We start from the raw sequence: 23541 nt of genomic DNA on the forward strand, positions 1-23541 counted from the left end.
CTAGAATATGGAGCTATATTTATTTTGAGGCATCATACATTCAATCATTTTCAACCCTAGGCTGTTATAACGAGGTCACCATTCCAAATGTGATAACTGGGAGGGAGCTGGGGGAGAAGAGAGGTTATACAGGGTAAGGCACAGTGATCACTTTCGTAGTCGATTTTAGCTATCTGGAAAGACTGATTACCTTGCAGCAAGTACGAGTACAGTCACCTTGACAAAGAATACTGCAGTATATTCAAAATGTTAGAATCTGTACATAAGGTATAGTACATAAATCAACATGATTTAATCCAGGGAAAAAATTGCAATTTAATGCACCATGAAAATTTCACATCTAAGATTCCCAATGGAATTTCTGTGCAACCCAATCAACTTAAATTATTAAATTATGCTGTATTGTTCTTCTTTAAGTATAAACTCTGACTTAACACACAAAAACCAGAAATTATCTATATAATAAAAGTACAAAAATGAATGATGACGCACCTTAAACTGAGTCCAAAAACTCGTGGGCCACTGCCAACTAACATCATCGTCTGAACTACTGACGGAAGATGACGCGTGGCTTTGGTTGTCTAACCACAATGTTTTGCCCTCCTCATCCTTCATAGCTGGAACAAAATATTAAATTAGATAATAATGAACAAGGAAATAAATCTATTATTTAACTGATTTCTATATTGTAGGAATAGAAAATAAACCAAAAACTAAACAAATTCTTATATATGACATTTCAATAAAAGAAAATAGAATAATTGTCATGCTTCAATCATTCAAACACTCAACCAATAATGCTAATTCTCATTCATGCAAGTGTGGCAGGAAGCACATATAGCAAAAACTGGCATCTAAAGAATATCACAAAAAGTAAAATAACAAGTTTCCCAATAAATAAATCACTAATTATTGTACCCCGATAGCCTAATTGGTTGATGGTTGAAAGGATGTTGTGCAATGGGATGCCTACCTATTGTGGTGTAAACATTGGTTTGTGCTCCAGAATCGATGACGGCACACATTTCGACAGGTTTTTTAGCTGCAAGTTGGTGAACGGAATGGGTGGTGGCATGACCGTTCCTAGCACCGCCCCACAATTCCCCCTGGCAGTGACAGCTTGAGGCACCAATGTGGCCTGAAGGATAAGCACATATATTGAGCATGCATGCTCACTTATAGCACATTCATTCCTGTCACTTTGCATGTGGTAAAAGTATACTAAGGATTTTGTAGGTTTGACTGCAAGGCTGTGAGTCACTTTTGAAAGTGGTTTTAATAACCACAACACTTCCAATATGTTTCTAAAATTAGGAATAAAGGTAACATTTGATACAATAATATGTAATTAATTACAACTATTTTCTCATTAAGGTATCTTCGCATTTACTCAGAAAAACTTTCTGAATACTGTAATAATTTGTGTTTAGGTAAGAGAAAAAGTATTAGTATCTGTACTATGTTGTTAGAGTTAGCTGCAAGAAAAGTGGTTTAGTAAAGTATCAGAACACTTTAGAAGGTCAAAGGAACATAGGCAAGCACAGGCTGTTTTATTTCCGAGTGCCTCGAGGTTGTTACGTGTAAATTCCTAACTATCATTGTGATTTCCCGTGTGCCATAATAGTTTGAAAGATTTACATTGTTTCCGCCATTTGTTATAGAAGAAAAAATCAGAAACTTCTTAAGTACTTTCATAAACTAGCTCCTTGTTTACAAGTAAAGCCTTTAGCCATTCCTAAAATGAATAAGGCTAATTTTAATATAATGGCTTAAAAAATGTAATGTAGTTGATATAATTGTATTCTTGGTGTCATCAGAAGGGGATGTCATTCAGCAAGATTTAATAAAATTAAACCAAATCCCATGGCACAACAGGTCCGAAGGGCTATAGCCTACCTCAGCTCAGCCCAAAAGCCTGCTGATTAAGAGGTGTCATGTGGTCAGCATGACAAATCCTCTCGGGCATTGTTCTTAACATTCTAGACCAGAGCTGCCATCTCACCATCAGATAGCTCCTCAATTTTAATCAAACAGGCAGAGTCAATCTAGAACCGGCCTTCATATCCTGGCATAAATCCCTGACCTGGTCAGGAATCGAACCCGGCGCTCCGGATAAGAGGCAGGCATGCTACCTCTACACTGCGGGACTGGCTTTCAAGATTTAATTGCGTTTTAAAAATTGTAACCACTGAACTAAATACTTTTTTGAAGAATTATTTCATTATTTAGTAAATTCCACATTGATGTCACTGCTGTGATAGTCAAAACGTCTGGCAGAAATGAGAGAAGTGGACCACGGCAGAATAGCCCGGAATATTTTTATTATATTGACTCGACTGTGAAAGCTTTCATACTTCGAGAAAGGCAATTATTACACCAGCTTCCCACTAATTCGACAATTCCTTGCAAAGAGGTGAGCCGAAATAGAGAGTAGGCCAGATTATTAAGAGTGTCTGGAAAATTTAGTTGCAGGCCCTATACCTTTTTTATCAGATTCAATTTGCCTCTTGAGTTTTCTATACGAAGTATCACTCTCTATGAAATTTTTAGTTGCCGCAATGAAGATACTTGCCAGCATGCAACCGCTTTACAAGTATTAGGCCTACATCAGTCCTGTACATATTTGGATTTTGCACTAATACTCCAGGAAGATATCTGCAAGTTAGGTACCAGCAATGTGAGAAATAATCTCTACTTCTGCTACATCCTTTTCTCCATCACTTTCACCTTTAATTTCTTGTATAATTTTTGTCATTTCTTCGCGAGTTAAAATCTGGTCTACTTCACAGTTTTTTTCGCTCAGCCACTTAGTGTCATCTTCTAGTGAATTTTCTTTCCACCTGGAAGCTTGTAGGACATGTCGAAGTGAGTGTCAAGAACTGATGATTCCAAATTACAAACTGGTTCTTCACCATTGCTTTGACTTCAACTTGTCTGAAAAATCTCCACTGTATGCTTCAAGTCTAAGGTAACGTGCTTTCTTTTTCGAGACTTGAAACTGAACTTTAACCGAATGCACAATTTCAAAGTTCGTGGCACATCGTTGGAGTCCAGTTAGATTGCGATTTGTAACAGTATAGAAGTTCATCTCTACAATAGGCCAGATTAGTGAGAGTGGGACTGTTGAAGGACAGGTTAGGGAGAAATTAGTGTATTAGCAGAAATGGACTACAAAGTGGGTTGCATTAGATAGTGCCTGAGAATTAATCTTTCTTTCTCTCTCCACCTCTAGATAATTCGGAACAGTTTCAGAATAACATTAAGCAAGAGTCAGTAAACCTTACTCATGCAAATTTTACCCTTGTAATTTACATTTGTTAGATAATCTGAAATAATTAGTGGAATGAATTTCAGTATGTTACCTGTCCTAAAAATACTCTAGTGTTTAAGATAGTCAGGAAGGAAATCTAGAGCTACAATGAAAGAGAAATGAGCTGGGGTACGTAATAAGTAAATATTGATATTTATATCAACACACAAAGCAGAGGATTTTTTAAAATGCGTTTCAACTACAAACATGCTTGAAAATAAAAGAAATAATATTCAGTATCTTTTTTTAAAATGTCTATTATACATCAAAAATATATTTGAAATTACAACTTTTATTTCTCATAATTAGAGGAAAACAATGTGTAAACGATCATAACTTCCAAGAAAACCAGCAGAAATTCATTTAAAATATGGTAGTTACCACAAAACAAATAAAATAGCACAAAATGCACAAATGATAGAAGATCACATTTGAGACATTGAAATAGAGCATAAGCAACAGCAAAGACAAGACATCAATGATGATAAAGAATTTAAAAATATTTGGTCAAGATTTTCAATTTTAAAAAATGATTTTCTTCGAAAACTATATCAATCAACGGCAATAAAATTTTTCTCTCACTATGGGCATAGGTAAATTTTATGAGCTGGATAATAATGACCAACTAATTGAAGATCTTGACATGTTTAACAAATAGTGCATTTATTTGCATGCATCCAATGCAAGAACAATTAATCATGCAAATGAAAACATTAAGAATTCATTATACGGTAAGCAATATGTATCTAGTGCTATCAGTGCAACAGGCAAAGACACTCATTCTCAACACTCAATATATAAATCAACCTGTCAAGAATAAACACACAATTAAAAAAACAGAACTACTATTACATGAGGTAATGGACAAGATCACACTGGATCTAGAAATGGAAGGAATTCTAACTGCTACAAAGAATTAAACTGATAAGAATTGTTTGTCCTCATCTCCTTTCCTAATGCTCCCTCTTCCACTGTAAATCTGTCCTCATGTTTATCCTATTCATGTTAGTGTTGTTTGATATACAACATGCATATCTATCTTACTTTTTATATGTACCAAGAATATCTCATACATGCCATTATGCAGAGTAAACATTTTCAGAGAATAAGCAGAATGAACTAGATTAAAAACAGTGTGCCGTTATGCTTGACAAGTTGACTTTATAAAATATTTTGATTTCTAATACCGGTGCTAAGGTAGAGATAAAAGACATGGTTAAGAAGATTATGTAGCCCATATTCTGAAAGATGTTTTCTTTCAATGCATGTCAAAAAATAATTGTTTCTGTAGGATTTCTCCAAACTTAGCTTCAAAATAACACTACAACCCATGTTTTTCACATCACATATGCCCTGTTAGACTCTAGCATTAACAACAAGTTTCCCCAGCCAACAGACAGCCCACATTTGCCTTCAAAATTCTGTCTGTTTGGGAAACTGAAGTACCGTAAAGTGGGGTAACTTCGGCCACTGACGAATAGCAACACTTATTTTCTCCTGCCTCCTATACGGAAAAAGATGAACCACTTGCAACAACTAAAATGCATGTACAATAGAATGCTCTATCGACACTCAGTAGTCCAAAGAACATTGGCAGGCTCATTTTTGAGTCAATCAATTTTTTTCGCAGCCCCGACTATTGTCTTGTTTGGTAACAGCAGAAAACAAACTGTTCTCCAGCCCCAGCATTCGATTCTCCATTTCAAAGGTTTATGGGGCCAAAATGTAAGTACGTCTGGTAACTGATCAACCTAATTTGAAGCATTTTATTCAAATAGGTTTTTCAGGAAATAGTTTTGTGATAAAAGTTGTCCTTTTTAACGTCGGCCAAGCCAAGAACGTACGGGAAAACATTACGCGGCCGCGGGTATTGTAATTATAATCCTGTTTACTTCAAGAATGCTTTAGAAGAGATTAATAAAGCTACAATAACAATAAACGGGGAAGTTTATCCCGACAGGGAGAGGAAAGACGGTTCCTATTTTCAATTATAAATAGACGGATATCAGATGACACAGACGATGCGCAATTAAGAACTTGATTGACAGCCCAGATATTTTCTAATTTAGAAGACGATGTATTATGAGAACAGTCTACAAGAGTGCTTCTTTTCCTATCTCCTTTTCTCTCCATACTATTGGGCTTTATGATTTTCGTACTTTTTATTTATTAATCTTTTTTACCATTACAAATAACTACGCAATGCAACACGTAATTTGTAATATCATAAAATGCTTGTACGCTTAGGCTAAATAAAATAGTCCACTCTTTGTGAAAAATGGGAATTTGATCACTATACTTCTGTTTCACTGCAAATCGTTTTAATTTGTTTGTGACTGTTGATACTGGGCGTTCTGCAGGTTTTAAAAAACATTCACAGAGGCCGAAGTAACACTATATCGAAGAAACTTCGTTTCCTGAGTTATTTTTATGGCGGCCGAAGTTACCCCAAAACATGGGGTAACTCCGGCACTCTTTCGATAATCATAATTCATTACTGAATAACAATTATAATTATGTTCCTATTTAGAAATGAAGAACAAACATGGCAGAACTTATATTAAATTTTTCAGAAAATTAGAGGGAATATTTCACATTTTAATTTAAAAAATATACGAAAAATTGGCCGAAGTTACCCCGTTTTACGGTACCAGTAGGCCTATCCTAACCATTTGCAGGGTAAGTACATTACATTCTGGGTCAAGGAAAAGGCAGCAAAATAGTTCGGGAACACAGATATTAGTTATTACCGGTATTGTACAGACATTGAAAAACTGGTTGCATGTTATAATTAGAATATGAGGTTAATGGCATTTTAGAATACAAAATTTAGCATTGTGTAAAACTACAGATTTTCAATTTTAGAATTTTGTAGCAAACTGATTGTACACATAAATTTTGTGCAATTTATGTATATGTAACAACTGATCCAACCATATCTTTCACTCTTAGAAATTAGTTAGATTCAGATAGATTATTGCTCCAGAATTACAAGTAATGTTCAGCATTTAATTACCGTAATAGTACGGTACATAGGGAATGGTGATAAAATCTACATTCCACCAAGAAACATGAGTAGGACATGACAGAACTTAGTTCTTCACAAACCATTAAAATATTTCACAATTTATTATACCGTACGCACCCGTTCCTAAAAACAATAAATATAAGAATTCTTGATTCTTGGCAAAAGAACATACATTTAATAACTGTGGCAGTTACCTGTGTCCAAATACACAAATGAACTTCAGCATAATTTAATTTATAAACAGTAGGCCTACTTGCTACGTGTGGACTTCTGGCAAATAAACTTTTAGGCCAATTTTTGCATAAAATACATGCCCACATAATTTCATTTAATAGATTGACAACATCAGGTAAGAAATAATAAGCAATAATTGCATTATCTGTAATGTTCACATATTTTTTTGCAGACAAACCTCTCCTGTAAATTCAGCTTGAATAACACTGACTTGGGTAATTTAGTGTAATTCAAAACTCAATTCAAACTGCTTTGATGAAATTGCACCATATGGAATCAAGCTTCTTGTACCAAAATCAGCAGGTACAAGCTAAGGTTGGTACATTTTTTAAAGATAAAAGAATTCATATCACACCATGCCATTCATGTTAGTGTGTAATGAACAAATTAGGTGTTCATTTGACTAAATTCTCTGGGCATTTTGATTTTGCTGATGGAAACACTGACTGGAATTAACTACTATTTGTTTATTAGTAGTAGTAGAAGTAGCAGCAGTACATGTCGGTGTGAAATTTGTTATAAAGCAATAACAAGCTTGCATGAGGAATTAACTCAGAATGCTGAACATAATGCTTGCATCTTCTGAAGCAATTCAGAATAACATATTAAAATTCTTAAAATTAAAATCTAATACTTGTATTTATAGAGTAAGAGAATGTACCATTCGTTTGAAGGTGACTTTCTTGGTAGTTGTGGATGTATTTATCACAGATATTAGATGAGTTGGTGAAGTAATCAGGCAGCAACTCCTGAGGATAGTCTGGTAAGTTACGGGCATCTTTGGAAGCAGCTATAATCTTCTCCTTCATCTCTTCACTACCTTTCACTTGTTCCACTGGAATGATGTAAGAACAAAACAAATGAAGCTTATATAATAAATTTACAAAAAGGAGACCTTTGCAACTTGAGACAATGAGTAAAAAGCAGTGACTCGTAAGTTAAGAATGTAGTACAAATGACATAGTTTATATAATCTTTGTATATGGATATGGTGGCTCCACCACATAATATTTCACCTTCTAAATGTTTATATGATTAGACTATCAATCATAATTTTAGTTGAAAAGTTGCAGCTTAACAACATTCCTACAACCTATATTGCACTTTACTTTTACCTACAGCATGTTTTTAAGTCCTAATTATATTTGTCAGAGACAGTTTTAGTGGTATGTAAAAGAACTCCCCCAGAACACAATTCTGGCACCTCAGTATCTCCAAAAACCATAACAGCAATTAGCAGGATATAAAATCAATAACATTATTATTGTCGGAGACAAATAACACTTCTGTACCTATCCTTAGTGAATGGAAATATTCAAAATGAAGTGTATTCTAGTTACAACATTATAGGTTCAATAATTTTTATAAAAAATGGTAAATGAAGATGTATTTTCTAGACAGGAAAACACTTTGCCCTGTCCTTAATTGTACATTCCAAAGTGTGGGTGGAGTATGGTCTACTATTACTGCACAACTGTATTTCTAATTCATCAAATGTGCTGTTTCATCCTTTTTTAGTGAATATTGTTTGCTTTAATTTGGATGTCTTCAATGTTTTGCCCCTACCATGCCTTAATATGGTCACAATTTCTCGATCTCTTTTCTCTAAAAAAAATATACCAAGAAACTTACAAAGGAAATAAATACAAGCAAACTGTACTATCCACCCTTTTTAATTTTTGAAGTACTTGTCTAGCTGTATAGGCTTATCATAATCCTACAATATGGTGAAATAACAGTAATTTATTATCAAAAACAATGGGTACTACTTGTAATTGAAAACGAAGGGGAATACAATTTGTATTCACCAATGAATTCCACCAATTATAGAAGGTTAATTACAGTTATTTGCAAGAGATTTTACAGAGATAATTTGCAGAAAATACAGTATACTTACAGATGAAGTCAGCAGGATTGTACTGAGGAATCACAGTTAGTCCTATATTATTGAAGAAGTCCACCACTTTATCAACATGTCCAAAGTAGGCAGTCTGTCAAAAAAGATAGAAAATAAGTACTCACAGGTTGTGATCACTTTCAACAAAGTGAACGTAACTTTTCATCTTTGGGAGTAAATCAAACTCACCTGGCCATTACATAGCAAGAGCAGCTTATTGAACATGTGGAATATCTGCGATGAGGGCTGATGGACTGTTACAACCACTGTCTTGCCCTCCTTCTCCGCATACCTTTTCAGACATGACATGAGACTGTAGGCTGAATGGGAGTCTAACCCTGACGTAGGCTCCTGAAAATAAAAATACAGCTGTAATATCTACAGACAGGATTAAATATGGTACAATTTACAGGAATGAATAATATAGCTTTAATAAACTATTTGATAATTTTGTAGAATTTTTTTCTTTACACGAAGATTGCAAATAAAGAGGACTATGCCCATTATTCATTTGGGAAAATTTTCATTTTTTTGCGAGGCCGCCAGACTTCAGCCTAGTCACACCAGCCCTAAATCCAACCCTGAACATAAGTCCCGTATGAACAGTCATTTTCATACTCACATCTAGCAACATAAGGGAAGGATTGGTGAGCAATTCACATGCGATATTTGCTCTCTTCTTTTCACCACCAGACAAACCCCGCTTGATGTAATCACCGATGACTGTAAGAAAAGAAAGAAGAAAATATCCAGTATAATAACCGATATGGTAACAGCTGCTCAAGTAAATGCGTAAATTAAATTTACAAAACCATGTCTAAGTTACAAGTATCATAAATCATAGTATCACAATAATAGTGAAAAAAATCCACAGCCTGTTTCCAGTCATTTGACCGGGTCAGGAATGGAATGAATGAAGCCCCCTTCTACGGCGAGGATTGTTCCTCTGGGGCAATGATTAATGAATGATTAATGAAATTAAATTACATTGGAGAGTGTTTCTGGAATGAAAGATGACAGGGAAAACCGGAGTACCCGGAAAAAAACCTGCCCCGCCTCCGCTTTGTCCAGCACAAATCTCACATGGAGCAACCGGGATTTTGAACCATGGAACCCAGCGGTGAGAGGCACGCTGCCGCCTGAGCCACGGAGGCTCTATCACAATATTAGTGAATGAAAACCTACAATCTGTTTTCCAGTCAATGACCGGATCAAGGATGGGATGAATGAAACCCCAACTTGCGGCGAGGATTAGAATTGTGCCGGCTGCCGTGGCCTGTCGCACTTCTCTGGGGCAATGATTAATGACTGACAAATGAAATTATAGTGGAGAGTGTTGCTGGAATGAAGGAAAACCGGAGTACCCGGAGAAAAACCTGTCCCGCCTCCACTTTGTCCAGCACAAATCTCACATGGAGTGACCAGGATTTGAACCGCGAAACCCAGCGGTGAGAGGCCGGCGCGCTGCCGCCTGATCCACGGAGGCTCTATCACAATATTAGTAAACTCTTTAAAACAATATAACATTTTCAGTTTTATTATTAAGTTAGGTGGAAGTCAAGAACCAAGAATTCTGTCAAACATCTATTTGGCGAGTCTCTCGATCGCTCCCAATATGAGTTGTTAATATTAAATATTTAAAAAAAAACATTCTTAATTGCCAAATTTTAGGTTACGTAAAAAGTGAAGTTCTGTTCTAATTGTCTATGTCTCTTCAGAAAAAATTGTCAGAAGAATTATCTGCTCCACAGTAAGCTGAAGCTGAAAATAATTGCATTCACCATGCTCTAATAGCTTCTATCATCCATCATTGTATCAAAAAAATCCCCATAATAGCTATTTATGAATCAAATATCAAATGCAAAACTTAAGCGGACGAATTCAGTATTTTTAGACAAGGTGCTGATGACTCTGGAAGTAAGGATGACTTCACTACAGTTATTTTACCGCCCATAGTAAAAACAATATATTTTAGGTCAAGCTGTCCGAATGAACTGGTAAAAGAAACTGGCATACTGAATCATCTTTGTCTCATATTCGTTGCGCATCTTGAAATGAAGTCCGTTTACGTTTATTGCCAACAATATATGGCAACGAGTTTATCAAGAACGTTCTTTAGTTTTCTTGAGATAAGTTCTCTAAAGTGTTGCTATAACAACTAAAGCTTAGGTCGCTAAAGATCAATTTTTACATGAATATGTCTTATGGCTGGTTGCCATCTGAAATTAGCAGCCGGTGATGGATGACCATGACCGGTAGACAAAGGGAAAAATGGTTTCTTTTTCAGAATATTATCATTCTCAAAAGGAGCTGTTTTAGAGAGCATGTACGAAATAAAACTACAAAATTGAAACTAACCTCTGAGACACTTCACTTTCGTTGCTCTCATGTCTACCAAACATTCGCACATATTGGAGTTTTTCTTCAGCTTATCCCAGATATTGTGGGTACCTGGGGCCACATAGGCTCATTTTGGTTTTCGCCCTTTCGCCCTTCCAGACGCATGGGAATTTCCAGTTCAACATTTTCAGTTGAAAATTTCTACCCAGGATCCGAACTTCTGTCGCCCGGGCGGAAAGCCAGTAGCTAAACCACTACGGTAATTACCACCCCCCCACCACCACCACCACCACCACCACAAATGCAATTTTGACATAAATATGTCTTATGGCTGGAGGTCATCCGAAAATCTGTGTGGCGTGACGCGACAAAATGTTTGACGGAAGGGTACACATTGCAACCGTGCAGACAGTGATGTAAGGTATGGATGGCCAGACAATGTTACCTAGCAACCGTGCAGGCTATGTCTTATGGCTGGTTGTCATCTGAAATTAGCCAGGTCGGGGATTTTAATCGCCTTTGATTAATTCTTCTGGCCTGGGGACTGGGTGTTTGTTTTTGTCCCAACACTTTCCTCTTCATATTCAGACAACACACTACACTACCAACCACGAAGGAAATACGCAATATAGAGTGGGCGTCAGGAAGGGCATCCGGCCGCAAAACGGGGCCAAATCCACATATGTGTGGCACAGTTCGCATCCGCGACCCCGCAGGTGTGGGGAAAGGTTTATGGAAAAAATACAACGAATTCTAAATACAAGAAAACAACTTACTGGTATCTTGGCACGCTCCAAGGTCCAACACGTCAATGATATGGTCCACATACTGCATCTTCTGTGCGTACGACAGCGAATCCGGCAAACGTAGCCGGGCAGCGTACTGAAACAAGGAAGGAGATAGTTAAATGCGCGTTAATCGGCGACAACATTCTTTAAACTTGAACCTCCACATTTTTACAATGTTTAACTAGCTCGCTACTCACAACGATATAACAAAGAGTTTGGTAACTTGATGCTGTAAAAATTATGTTAACGTATCAGCAACCGAATGAAACGTCAAAAAGAAAGGAAAATAGTGGATGACATAGCAACGGGATGATGTTGGGAAAGCGTTTTACGTGAGTAGGATGGGAGATTGTATAAGAAGATGGTCTAAAGGGTAAAGGACAGGTAAAAAACAAACAATGACAGCAAAATATTACAACAAGGAAACACTAGCATAATTCAACAAAATAAATAAAAATCACAATAAAGACTGAAATGCAAACAAAAAGAGAAATTAGGGGACAATTTGGAGGGTTAACTGGAGTGTATACGAATAAAGCTAGGTGTAACAGGAGAAAATCGATCTATTTTATGCTATCAAATTATGGAAATGGCATACCTGCCAAAAATATAGTGGCGAGAGAAGAAATATCTCTAGAAAATCTGTATAAATGAGCAAGATACATATACAGAATTGAAAATGAACTCCTGTTAAAGATATTGTTTAACAGAGAATGAAGCTGTTCCTTTTACTTTCATGAAAAACAAGATTTGAGGAAGATGTGAGAAATTCCTAGGAAAAAGAAAACCATATTCTTCTTAATTTGGGAGTTATGAAAGCGATTTCCGTGTGCATAGTATGTGGAATATTATTCAATTCTCCTACAAAATCTCTCAATGATAATTGACCACAATATCAGGGAATGATTTATTTTAAAACTTAAGTACAATTTTCCTTTGTTTTAAAATAATGCATCAATAATTTAAACAACATTAGGTGACAGTTTTATTTCATACAAATTTATTTAATAATATCTGATCCCTTAAAAAATCCGGGAAGTGCTATTCATGCTGCATAATCAGATCGGTGTATTGAAAAACAACGGTATCTTGTACTCTAAAATTCCACAGGCAAGCACCAGGACGCGAACCCTCTTTCATTGGATCAAACATAACGGTAACATTTCTTAACCTTGCCCTTTTATGGCCTGAAAAATTTGCAAACCCGTCCCATTTGAAAATTAAGGTGAGTATCTCTTGTTCATTGACAGCAATAAACAACCCGAGCGCCTATATAATAGGCAACACATTGTACAGGATAATTACTCTGGCTACATAAACACAAGTTACAAGGGGCCTTCAAATTGCCCGTACGTCGTCAATAATGACGAATTAGAACATCAATAAACACTGGCATATTAATTAAACTAAAAACGAGAAAGAAATACAAAGAGTAATTATTAGATCCAAGTTTATGGCCCATCCTTATTTCTTCTTACATGGTATGGTGACTTACATGTACAACTTGGAACTACGTCTTTCTCACTTCTACGGTAGATGCAAAACACTCATTATTACTTCCAAGCATGATCCACAAACGTATTAGCATGTCTTTTCAGTCTATATAAACAATGCTAGGCATTCACACGTCTTTTTAGTCTGTATAAACAATGTTAATTCCTTTTCTTTCATCCCGTAAAGCCAAGTTATTCCGTATAAATTTGCAAATCATTCGGCTGTTATTCTGCAGTCTCTCTAATTTTATGAGCATGATATTTATTCCATATCATTTTTGTTGAGGTTACAGAATGTTTAAACTCGAAGGATTTCTGTTTTCCACCATACGTTACTGATTTTTAGAGCTCGTTAGATTCCACAATGTTTCCCCTCAGAACTGGCCTAATTTTGGCGATGGTAATGATGAGACTTACCTCGAGCGTTTGTCTTAGCGTAAGGTCGGGGAAGAAGATGTCCTGTTGTAACACGTAACAGATGCGTCGTTTCCACCGCTTGTTGAGTCGCTCGCGGTTGAGACGTATACTGCCTGAGTCCAGCTTAACGCGGCCGGATAGGCAGTTGAGTAGCGTGGTCTTTCCACAACCTGTAATATTCCAAAGAAGAATTTTAAAATACCTAGTATGCAAAAGGATGGGTTGAATAAGAACATATTACTAATATAGTCATAGGAAATATCACTCATCCAGGGGAAAAACCAGATAAGTAAATTTTCATTGTTTTTTTTTTATTTTAATCAGTAACCTACTAAGGTCAATGCTCTCTATACTTTGACACTAACAAGATAAGTCATTTCGTCCTAATGTTGAAGAAATAGCCAAGTTTTACTCCCATATCATTCAAGAATACAAAACAGTCCCTGGTAAGAACCAGATAAGTAGGTTATTTCTTAAATATTCTGAATATTGTTAATAAAAGTACCTTCAACCAGGTAAGTCAGTCTGTCTTGTGTGTAATATATTTTTTGTGGTTATTGTTGACGTAAACATTACTATTTTGTAAATTAATTATTGGCAGTGAAGTTACGAGCGCGCCGGCCACTCACCGCTAGGTTCCGTGGTTCAAATCCCGATCACTCCATGTGAGATTTGTGCTGGACAAAGCGGAGGCGGGACAGATTTTTTCCTCCGGGTACTCCAGTTTTCCCTGTCATATTTCATTTCAGCAACACTCTTCTCCAATATCAATTCATCTTTCATTCATTAACCATTGCCCCAGAGGATTGCGACAGGCCTCAGCAGCCGGCACAATTCGTATCCTCGCAGCTAGATGGGGGCTTCATTCATCCCATTCCTGACCCGGTAAAATGACTGGAAACTGGCTGTGGATTTTCACTTTCAGTGAATTTACACAGCTGCCTCTGTTAAAGGGAACTATTCAATCTTAATTGCTAACAGTACACAAAGAAGACTTACAGGCTTTAGTTTTTAATGATAAACATAAGAAAATAATGCCTGGTTAATATAGCACAAGTCATTTTCATTCACGACCCAAAGGAGATACTTCATTAATTTTTTTGAATTTAAAATATCCAACCAAAACATTATATAAAAAGCTGTTCCCTATAAAGCAGAATGGTTTGACAACATTTGGCGAATCGGTGTTTTCGAATTGTCTAAAAACAAAAAAATGCCTCCCCTGAAAATAAATATTTAAATATTACTTATCTTGTTATTCCCTGGGATGAAATGAAATTAAATGAAATGGCGTATGGCTTTTAGTGCCGGGAGTGTCTGAGGACAAGTTCGACGCACCAGATGCAAGTCTTTTGATTCGACTCCCGTAGGCGACTTGCGCGTCGTGATGGGGATGAAATGATGATGAAGATGCCACATACACCCAATCCTGGAGCCAGCGAAATTAACCAAAGATGGTTAAAATTCCCAGCCCTGCCAGGAATCGAACCCGGGACCCCTGTGACCAAAGGCCAGCACGCTAACCATTTAGCCATGGAGCCGAACACTCCCTGGGATGAGTGATACGTTATCGTTCCCTCAACAAAATCAGTGAAATTCTGAACAACTCATCAACAGCTGTGAATTCAGTACACGTAACTTTTAATGTAAAATGACATTGGAGATAGTGGGTTCGAACCCCACTCTCGGCGGTACTGAAGATGGTGTTCCGTGGTTTCCCATGTTTACACAAGGAAAACATTGGCTAGGACCGTACCTTAAATAAAGCCACAGCCGCTCCCTTCTCATTCCTAAGCCTTTCCTATCCAATCATCGCCATAAGACCTATCTGAGCCGTCGGTAAGACGTAAAGCAAACTTAAAAAATGACAACAATAATAATAATAATAATAAGAAGAAGAAGAAGAAGAAGAAGAAGAAGAATCATCACCGAGCGAGCTGGCCGTGCGGTTAGGAGCGCGCAGCTGTGAGCTTGCATTCGGGATATCGTGGGTTCGAACCGCACTGTCGGCAGACCTGAAGATGGTTTTCCGCGGTTTCCCATTTTCACACCAGGCAAATGTCGGGGTTGTACCTCAATTAAGGCCACGGCCACTTATTTCCACTTCCTAGACCTTTCCTATCCCATCGTCGCGATAAGACATATCTGTGTTGGTGCGACGTTAAGCAAAATAGCAAAAAAAAAAAAAAAAAAAAAAAAAATTCACACCAGACAAATGCTGGGGCTGTACTTTAATGAAGGCCTCGGCCGCTTCCTTCCCACTTTTAGCTCTTTCCTGTCTCATCGTCGCCATAAGGCCTATCTGTGTCTGTGCGAAATAAAGCCGATTGTAAAAAAAACGAGTCATTACTTCTGAGAGAGAAGATATATAATAGACTTCGTGGCCGTTATGGTAGCTCACGGTAAGAGAGACCAACACTTCTTGTTATTTCTTTCCTTTTTTTTTTACAGTATCGCCACTCCTTCACGAAAAACCTGTCCTTAAATATTCACACTACCCACGTGCAAAAGGATAGCCAAAATTCCAAAGCGTGCACTATCACGCCGCTTCGCCTCCTATGTAACTGTCAGCGAATATAACTGTTCCAAAGTCTGTGCCTTGAGGTGGTACCTCGAGAGGTAATTGAAAAGCAACCTTAACAACTGCTGCCTTCACCGGTCGGTCTTACATTTTTTTTTCTTTTTTGCACAAGCTGTAGCAGAGAGGAGAAGTATGAATGTTATCCTTCCATCACCAAGCAAAACTTACTTCTGGAGTGCAATTAAAAAAAAAAAACTACTTTAAGCAAGTCTGATCTAACATAGCAACTGGGGACACATGTGCCTTCACGCAATGGTCACCCTTACAGTATACGTTTGCAGACGAGGTTTCTTTTTAAGAAAGTTCAAATGATTTACTTGTTAACTAAAAAGGGACCACTTAGATAACATCTGACTCACGTCCTTGTAGATTCTGCACAAAATACAATATAACAACTTACACTGCTCCATATACTACTGCACAGCCACACGTACTATCCTAACACAAAGCTTTCAAGTTTGTGAGGGCTTTTTTTCTTTTTAGGAATTAAGGCCATACAAGTTATTAATATCATACTTTTATTCATGTATTTAGATACCGGGCGAGTTGCCGTGCGGTTAGGGGCGCGCAGCTGTGAGCTTGCATCCGGGAGATGGTAGTTTCCTATTTTGACAACAGGCAAATAGGGCTGTACACTAATTAAGGCCACGGCCACTTCCTTCCCATAGGCCTTTCCTATCCCATCGTCACCGTAAGACCTATCTGTGGCAGTGCGACGTAAAGAAATTTGTAAAAAAAACGTTTAGGTTTATGTAATTGGGTCAATATCTCCTCATATCACAGTACTAACATTTTGGCAATATTTACCATTGTGTTCCTCTATTAATATAATGTTTACATTAATGAAAACTGGTATTTGTGTAACAATTACTTTCTCTTATATTAAGAAAATACTACCGTAATACTTTAAAGATGCTTTACAGGCTTCTTTCAAATTCTACCTGGCGGCTGTTCACTGGCAAGGATGCACCGTTTCCCACATAATTCAGTAATTTTGCTTTACATTGTTGGAAATGATTTTGTAGTTGATTGATGAATAATATTTTAATATTTTATTAAAAGGATGGGTTGATTTTTCAGAATTTTTAGAACTATTTTTATCTGAAGAACTTTTGAACACAGGGAACAATTTTCATAGGTTTATATTTGGCAGTTTCTGAGTTATGAGGGAAACAATTCTCGAAAATGTAATTTGCGGAAAATAAGAAATAAACATTTATTTTCATACTGAAAAAATACTACACAGTGGCATGTTAAATATACGTTGCAAAATATTGGCTTTCAAATCATACCTCAAAAATTACAGCAGGTATCAAAATATGTTTATTGAAAATTATTCCTGAGGAAGTTGAGCAAGAAATGGTATTTTGAAAAACTAGCCTTCCGGTTTTTGTTCCTTCTTTTAATTTATTTCTTTTTATTGTTTCATTATCCTAAAAATTCTTGTTTTATGAGATATCTTGTTTTGATTTCTCGTAATATTTTGTTTTCAAGAACCGGTAATCATTCATTGTATTTTTTGTTTTTATCCAATTTATATTTAAGTTTCATCGTTATACCACTGTATTTCCATTTTATTCCTTCGATGAATGTTATTAATACAAGCAGCTAACTTCCTCTTCTTCTTCTTCTTTTGTCCCGTAACGCAATTATTACCACCACTACCACGATCATTATCTCAACAGTGCTATAACGTAAGTACTACAGTTCAAGGTGACTTTTCAAAACATCCTGAACTTCTCTAGTTGAGAATGTTGTCGTCATCACCAGCCAGTAATTTTCATGTAGTCAAGACGGCGTGTTCTTGACATCTATAGTTTCTGTTTGGCTTTACACGACAGTTTGTACAGAACTTCAGAGAAATGAAGGCAACATTCCCTTGACATCAAGACTGAGGAGGCCGATGAGCTTCTTTGTTTGTAGCTTTGATCTCTTATACTGTAATTAGCTTCCGCTTTAGGACCGATGTTCTGTAGTAGCATTCTCTCAGAAACGTCTATGCTAGTCGATCTCTTTATAGAGGCGAATGTAGGATGATGCTGTCAATGGAAAAGATGAGACACCCTCAAACAAGATCATTCTGTAAACACTAATGTTGGAAATCTCAGTGAATGCTGTGTTTGGTGATGTGTCCGGAATATTAGGTACTAATAGGCTAGAATGCAAACTTACTGAAGCGGGCAACAAGTATACTCTACCCTGTACAACGTGTATGCTACGAGATTTGCATAGAAATCAGGGGTACGGCCTACAGAACTCCTGGAATTTATGTTACCCTTGCTACATTATGGATGAACAGGTTGCACGACACTTCCTACTAACCAAATTAGTTTGTATTCTATCCTATTACTGTTTAAAATTCCGATGTCTAGCTGATCACAGGATGCTGAATTGTATCTTGCTTGATATTTTTTACTATTCTGAACCAAAATTCACTCTTCCAACCCTTCTGTCCAATCTCGATTGATTATATACAGTATGCATATCAACAATTTGACCCCATTGCTTAATACCGGAATAGGAGATAAGATTAAATTTTATGGCATGTTTTTATGGCCGGAAGCCCTTCCTATCGCCAACCTCAGTTGAGGAGCTAATGAAGAAGAAATGAACGATGGTGAATGAAATGAGGTAATGAGGTGGAAGGCATTGGCTGTGACCTATGAATAGGAACTATCCCAGCATTTGTATGGAAGTGAAAATATACGGTACTGAATTTTAAAATTCAAGATCCTAGGTGGATATAGGATCAACGTCTAACATAGTCAGTAGATATTTTGATGTACCATGGGCTTCATGTATTAAGGTACCTTTCCTTTCTTGATGTTAGAGAAGGTCTTGATAGCGAAAGAACAAGGGTCAAGCTATGAAAAAACAGGTAAAAAATAATTACCAGACGGTCCCATGACTGCCAGGAGTTCGCCTGGCCGCACCACCCCGCTAACGTCACGCAAGATAGGCCTCTTGTCGACGGTTACCGTCACGCCACTGAACACCAATTCCAGAGGGCGCTGTTGCTGCTCCAGGCATGGGAAGTGGATTGCCGTGCTTGGCGCGCTCTCTATCCTGCAACACACAAATTAGAAGAGTTAAGAAAATTGAAAATCTTACGCAGACATCATAACACGCAGTACAATAATAATAATAATAATAAGAAGAAGAAGAAGAAGAAGAAGAAGAAGAAGACGATGCCGAAATACAAATATATGCCAGAAAAGGAAAACTAAATCTTAATGACGCTAATTATAGTTCAAATTTCATTATGATACAGGTTCTCCACCAATCAGAGTTCAGATTTTCATTATGATACAACTGTTTGACCAATTAGGTAAGGATAGCATCGCACCTGCGTTCAACGCACTAGCTTCGCACTTGTTTTCAAAATCAAACACGTCGGACACACATATTAACATCAATGCACCTCTTACTTCCAATATTCCACAACCACACGGCACATTCAGGCAAATTCAGTTCACCAACTGTACGCTAAACAATTTGTATTTAAAATAAAGCTAGGTTATGATAACCTTCCATCAAAGGTTTGAAAACATTTGACACTGTCAAGGTCTCTGATCCACTCACGGAAAATTAATAACCCAGCGCATGCGCTCTGCGCTCTGTTCAGTAAACTCAACTGTCAAGCGACATCTCGACATAAATTTAAGAATATTTAAAAAATAGAATTTGGAAATTATAAAACTCGCTTCGCTTTTTTTAATAAACATAGGTAAATGTAAGAGTTATTCTGCCCAAAGGCAGGTCCGAACCTCCGCAGAGGTGTTCCTGAGCCCTACGTGCGGTAGGGTGGCCAGTTCCTTTCCGCTCCTCCATTCCTTTACCCCCCACCAACAGCGCGTGGCAACCCATCCAACTCCTGACCACGCCCAATGTTGCTTAACTTCGGAGATCTCACGGGGTCCGGTGTTTCAACACGGCTACGGCCGTTGGCCTTTATAAACATACTCGTGTCTTAATTATTGCCATTATAGGTTTGTTGCATTATGTACCATTAAAATTCGGGACAATTTTACACATCTTTAAGACCATTAGCTCGAAATCGCTTTCCACCACTGGGGCAGGCAGGGTTGTCAGATACCGAAAATAAAATACGGGACAGATGTGAGATCGAGGAAATCAACGGGCTCGTATTCTACAAGTTATAAACTTCGTTTCAAAATGATACGCTTATTATTATTTTTACATCATAGTGCAGTTTATTAACTCATGCCTTAACATTTATACACAGACTGAAACTTACAGTACCGAGCAAGTTAGCCATGCGGTTTGCGTCGTGTAGCTATGAGCTTGTATTCTGGGGACGACGGGTTCGAACTCCACTGTCGACAGCCGTATGCTGGCCATACCAGCTAGCTGCAGGTCTTTTAATTTGACTCCCGTTGGCGACTTGCGCGTCGTAATGAGTATGAAATTATGATAAAGAAGACACATACTTCCAGCCCCCGTGCCAGCGAAATTAACCAATGATGGTTAAATTTCCCGACCCTGTCGGGAATCGAACACGGGATCCCTGTGACTAAAGGCCAGCACGCTAACCATTTAGTCATGGAGCCGGACAGCACTGTATAATTCCGTGAGAAAAAAAGAACGGGAAACCCATTCTCTTTCCTCTTCATTATGGGCTTTCTACAACTGATAGTGGACTTGAGGATCCGACCAACTTTCCGACATAGGACTGACCGAAAATATTATTATTATTATTATTATTATTATTATTATTATTATTATTATTATTATTATTCAGAGGCTGGCTGACCGAGGCCATAAAGGCCTGATCGGTTTACCTGGAAGGATTCTCATCAGGAATACGAATTTTTTAGGAAACGAGATTTCCACGTCTGAAGTTTTACATAGCCCTGAAGTTAACTCTGCCTACACCAAAAATGAGTACCAAGTTAATTCCTGGGGGCAAAGGCGGACGGGCATAGAGCTAACCATTCTATACCACTCAGTGCCCAGGTTAAGCATTTACCTTCCACCCCTCCAAGGGCCTTCATGGCCTGTATGGAGAAGATCTCGCTTCTTTTATACATTTATTTACTAAGCACTACGTGACTGAAAACGACTGGTGTCCTCTGTAGCACCGTATGTTTCCCGGAGCACCAAATGAGGCGACTAAGACTTGCGATGAGACTGATTAACCTGAGAATTCCGGTGCGTGTGCCTAACGGTACCTCGCCCGAGCATACGACGCTGACGAAATTAATTCGACATGGCGCGACTCCTAGCCTCGATCAGACAGCATGACTGGTTGCATAACAACAAGGTGCTTGTCTGGTAACAAGGATTTCACGGACCCGCACTTCAGAGCTCCCTCTCTCTCTCAAGCTGATCCACGTGTCCCTTCAACGCTTTGCATCGCAGCTAGGACCAACATAAGACTAGTATTCGGTTACAGTTTTGAGAGCTTTATTCAATTTAGGGTATACATCATCTCAAGGGGTAAGATATCGTGATTTATTTACCCTGGCACACTTACGGATCCATTCCTTGTCTAACTCTTAACCAACTCTAAGCTAATGCACTATTACTAGACTGGTACCAGCTAGACTTAAATAATACAAATATATTATTGTTATTATTTCTTTTTCTTTCTCCGTTAAGGTCTTCTAGAGACCACGTGACAATTTAAATGCTTCATCCTTTGTTGTTCCTTATTCTTCCTCCACTACGCTTTCATCTGCTCACTATGTCTCCTTTTCCTCTCCCCGGTCCATTTTCAGCCTGTTTTCTTTCACTCTCGATCTTGAAATCCTTCCATTTTTAAAATCTCTCACTCTATTGCTACTTATTCTCTTATATTGTTTATTTCCATATCTTCTTGACTTCTTGTTCCAAGATCTGTTTCGTTAACCTGTTGTCATCCATTCTGTAAAGGTAAGGTAAGGGTTATTCTGCCCGAAGGCAGGTCCGAACCTCCGCAGAAAAAGTGTCCAAAAAATATCAATGCCCTTTTTTGCATTGTTTCTGTTATGTTTTCTATGTTCCGGTAATTTCATAATTACTTCTTGATTTCCAGAGTTCTGTAGTTCTTAGCGGACTGAATATTTTCCATATAATTTTTCCTTTCCAGTACTTCTAACTTATGCAGCTTGTAATTCAGTACTAGGCATTCACGCGCGTAAAGGTATGCTGGTTTGACTACTGTGTTTTATTTTGAGATTTTGAGATAAAGCTTTGTTATTGCAATATTCCTAGTTATACCGTATGCTCTTTCCATCTTGTGTATCCTTTCTTCTACAGCGGACTTTCCGAACCAATTTTTTGAATTGTTTCCCCAAAATATCTGAATTTCTTTACCTTCCTTATTCGGCCAATTTCTGTTATTAGAAATTCCGGATCATTTTTTATATTTGTCATAAATTTGTGTTTGCAGAAATTCTTCAATATGTTCTGTTGGCTACTGTATTTATTCCAAGATATTATTATTATTATTATTATTATTGTTATTATTATTAAAAGAATAAATATGATACTAATAATAATTAATCATAATAATGACGATAAAATAATCTAACCTAATGATGTTAACAATAGAAAATTTATAATTGTTTGGATCATCAGTCTGCCGAAACTAACTTTGAGTAACTAACTGAAATAGAAAACATATGGTGACAGTATTATACCTGGAAAAAGAAACAACTTAATTAAAATAGAATGAATTGTTTCGTTTCTGAAAGAACATCTTCATGTTCTGTAGAACCTGATGACGTTGCCATATGTTTTCTCTTTCAGGTTTTTATAAATGTATTTGCTCAAAGTTTTGGCAGAATGACAAGCCTAATAGTTATAAAATAGCTGAGTTGGAACTGTAAAGAGATGGCTTCGGATATTACAAACAATAGAAATTTAACATCTATTTTAAACAGTTAGAATATAAATGGTACTAACACTAAAATAACATAATCTGATGTTACTTCATTAATTAAAAGTGCATTGACATACGAAACTCTAGATCTAGAAGACACGGAAATATTGCCTTCATTATGAAGGTGAGTCAAGAGAAGCAAACTGAAGGAGAGGAGGAAGTATTCCATAAAAGGGAGAGGGAAATGACAAATAGAAAGGAGGAGGGGAAGGAAGAGTTTTAAGGCGACGACTAATTCATTCACGCTTTCTTAGTGTTTCTTCACACAGACACATTTAAAAGCTGAATTGCTATACGGATTTTTTAAAAGTCAATTTTAACTTTATCTACAGAAAACATTAAAGAAAGAAATGCAGATTAAGAATGTAAATTTTCCATTGTTTCTTCTTCCATCGCTTGTTCCCATTGTGTAATTTTTTTCTAGGTACCTGTGCGGCTGGTGTAATTTTATTCCAGATAATATTAATGAATGGACAAGTTATGTGATGGAAAATGGAATTTCTTCCACACTTGAAAACTCTGAATACTGATATAACCCCTGATCCATAGAGGTGGTCAGTCAGATTC

At 37.2% G+C, this 23541-nt stretch overlaps 1 protein-coding gene across 1 annotated transcript in view; it reads right to left on the reverse strand.

The window, feature by feature from the left end:
• Positions 1 to 23541, reverse strand: part of E23 (Early gene at 23) — a 36096-nt gene that overhangs the window by 10911 nt on the left and 1644 nt on the right. The window contains exons 2-10 of the mRNA XM_068224999.1: positions 18982 to 19154; positions 13508 to 13677; positions 11586 to 11691; positions 9092 to 9192; positions 8659 to 8820; positions 8470 to 8563; positions 7234 to 7407; positions 974 to 1138; positions 493 to 617 (exon numbers count right to left, since the gene is read on the reverse strand). Of these exons, the coding sequence (XP_068081100.1) occupies positions 493 to 617; positions 974 to 1138; positions 7234 to 7407; positions 8470 to 8563; positions 8659 to 8820; positions 9092 to 9192; positions 11586 to 11691; positions 13508 to 13677; positions 18982 to 19154 (1270 nt within the window). The remainder of the gene's footprint in view (positions 1 to 492; positions 618 to 973; positions 1139 to 7233; positions 7408 to 8469; positions 8564 to 8658; positions 8821 to 9091; positions 9193 to 11585; positions 11692 to 13507; positions 13678 to 18981; positions 19155 to 23541) is intronic.

This window comes from Anabrus simplex, chromosome 1 (assembly GCF_040414725.1).
Source record: "Anabrus simplex isolate iqAnaSimp1 chromosome 1, ASM4041472v1, whole genome shotgun sequence".
NCBI classification, from domain to species: domain Eukaryota; kingdom Metazoa; phylum Arthropoda; class Insecta; order Orthoptera; family Tettigoniidae; genus Anabrus; species Anabrus simplex.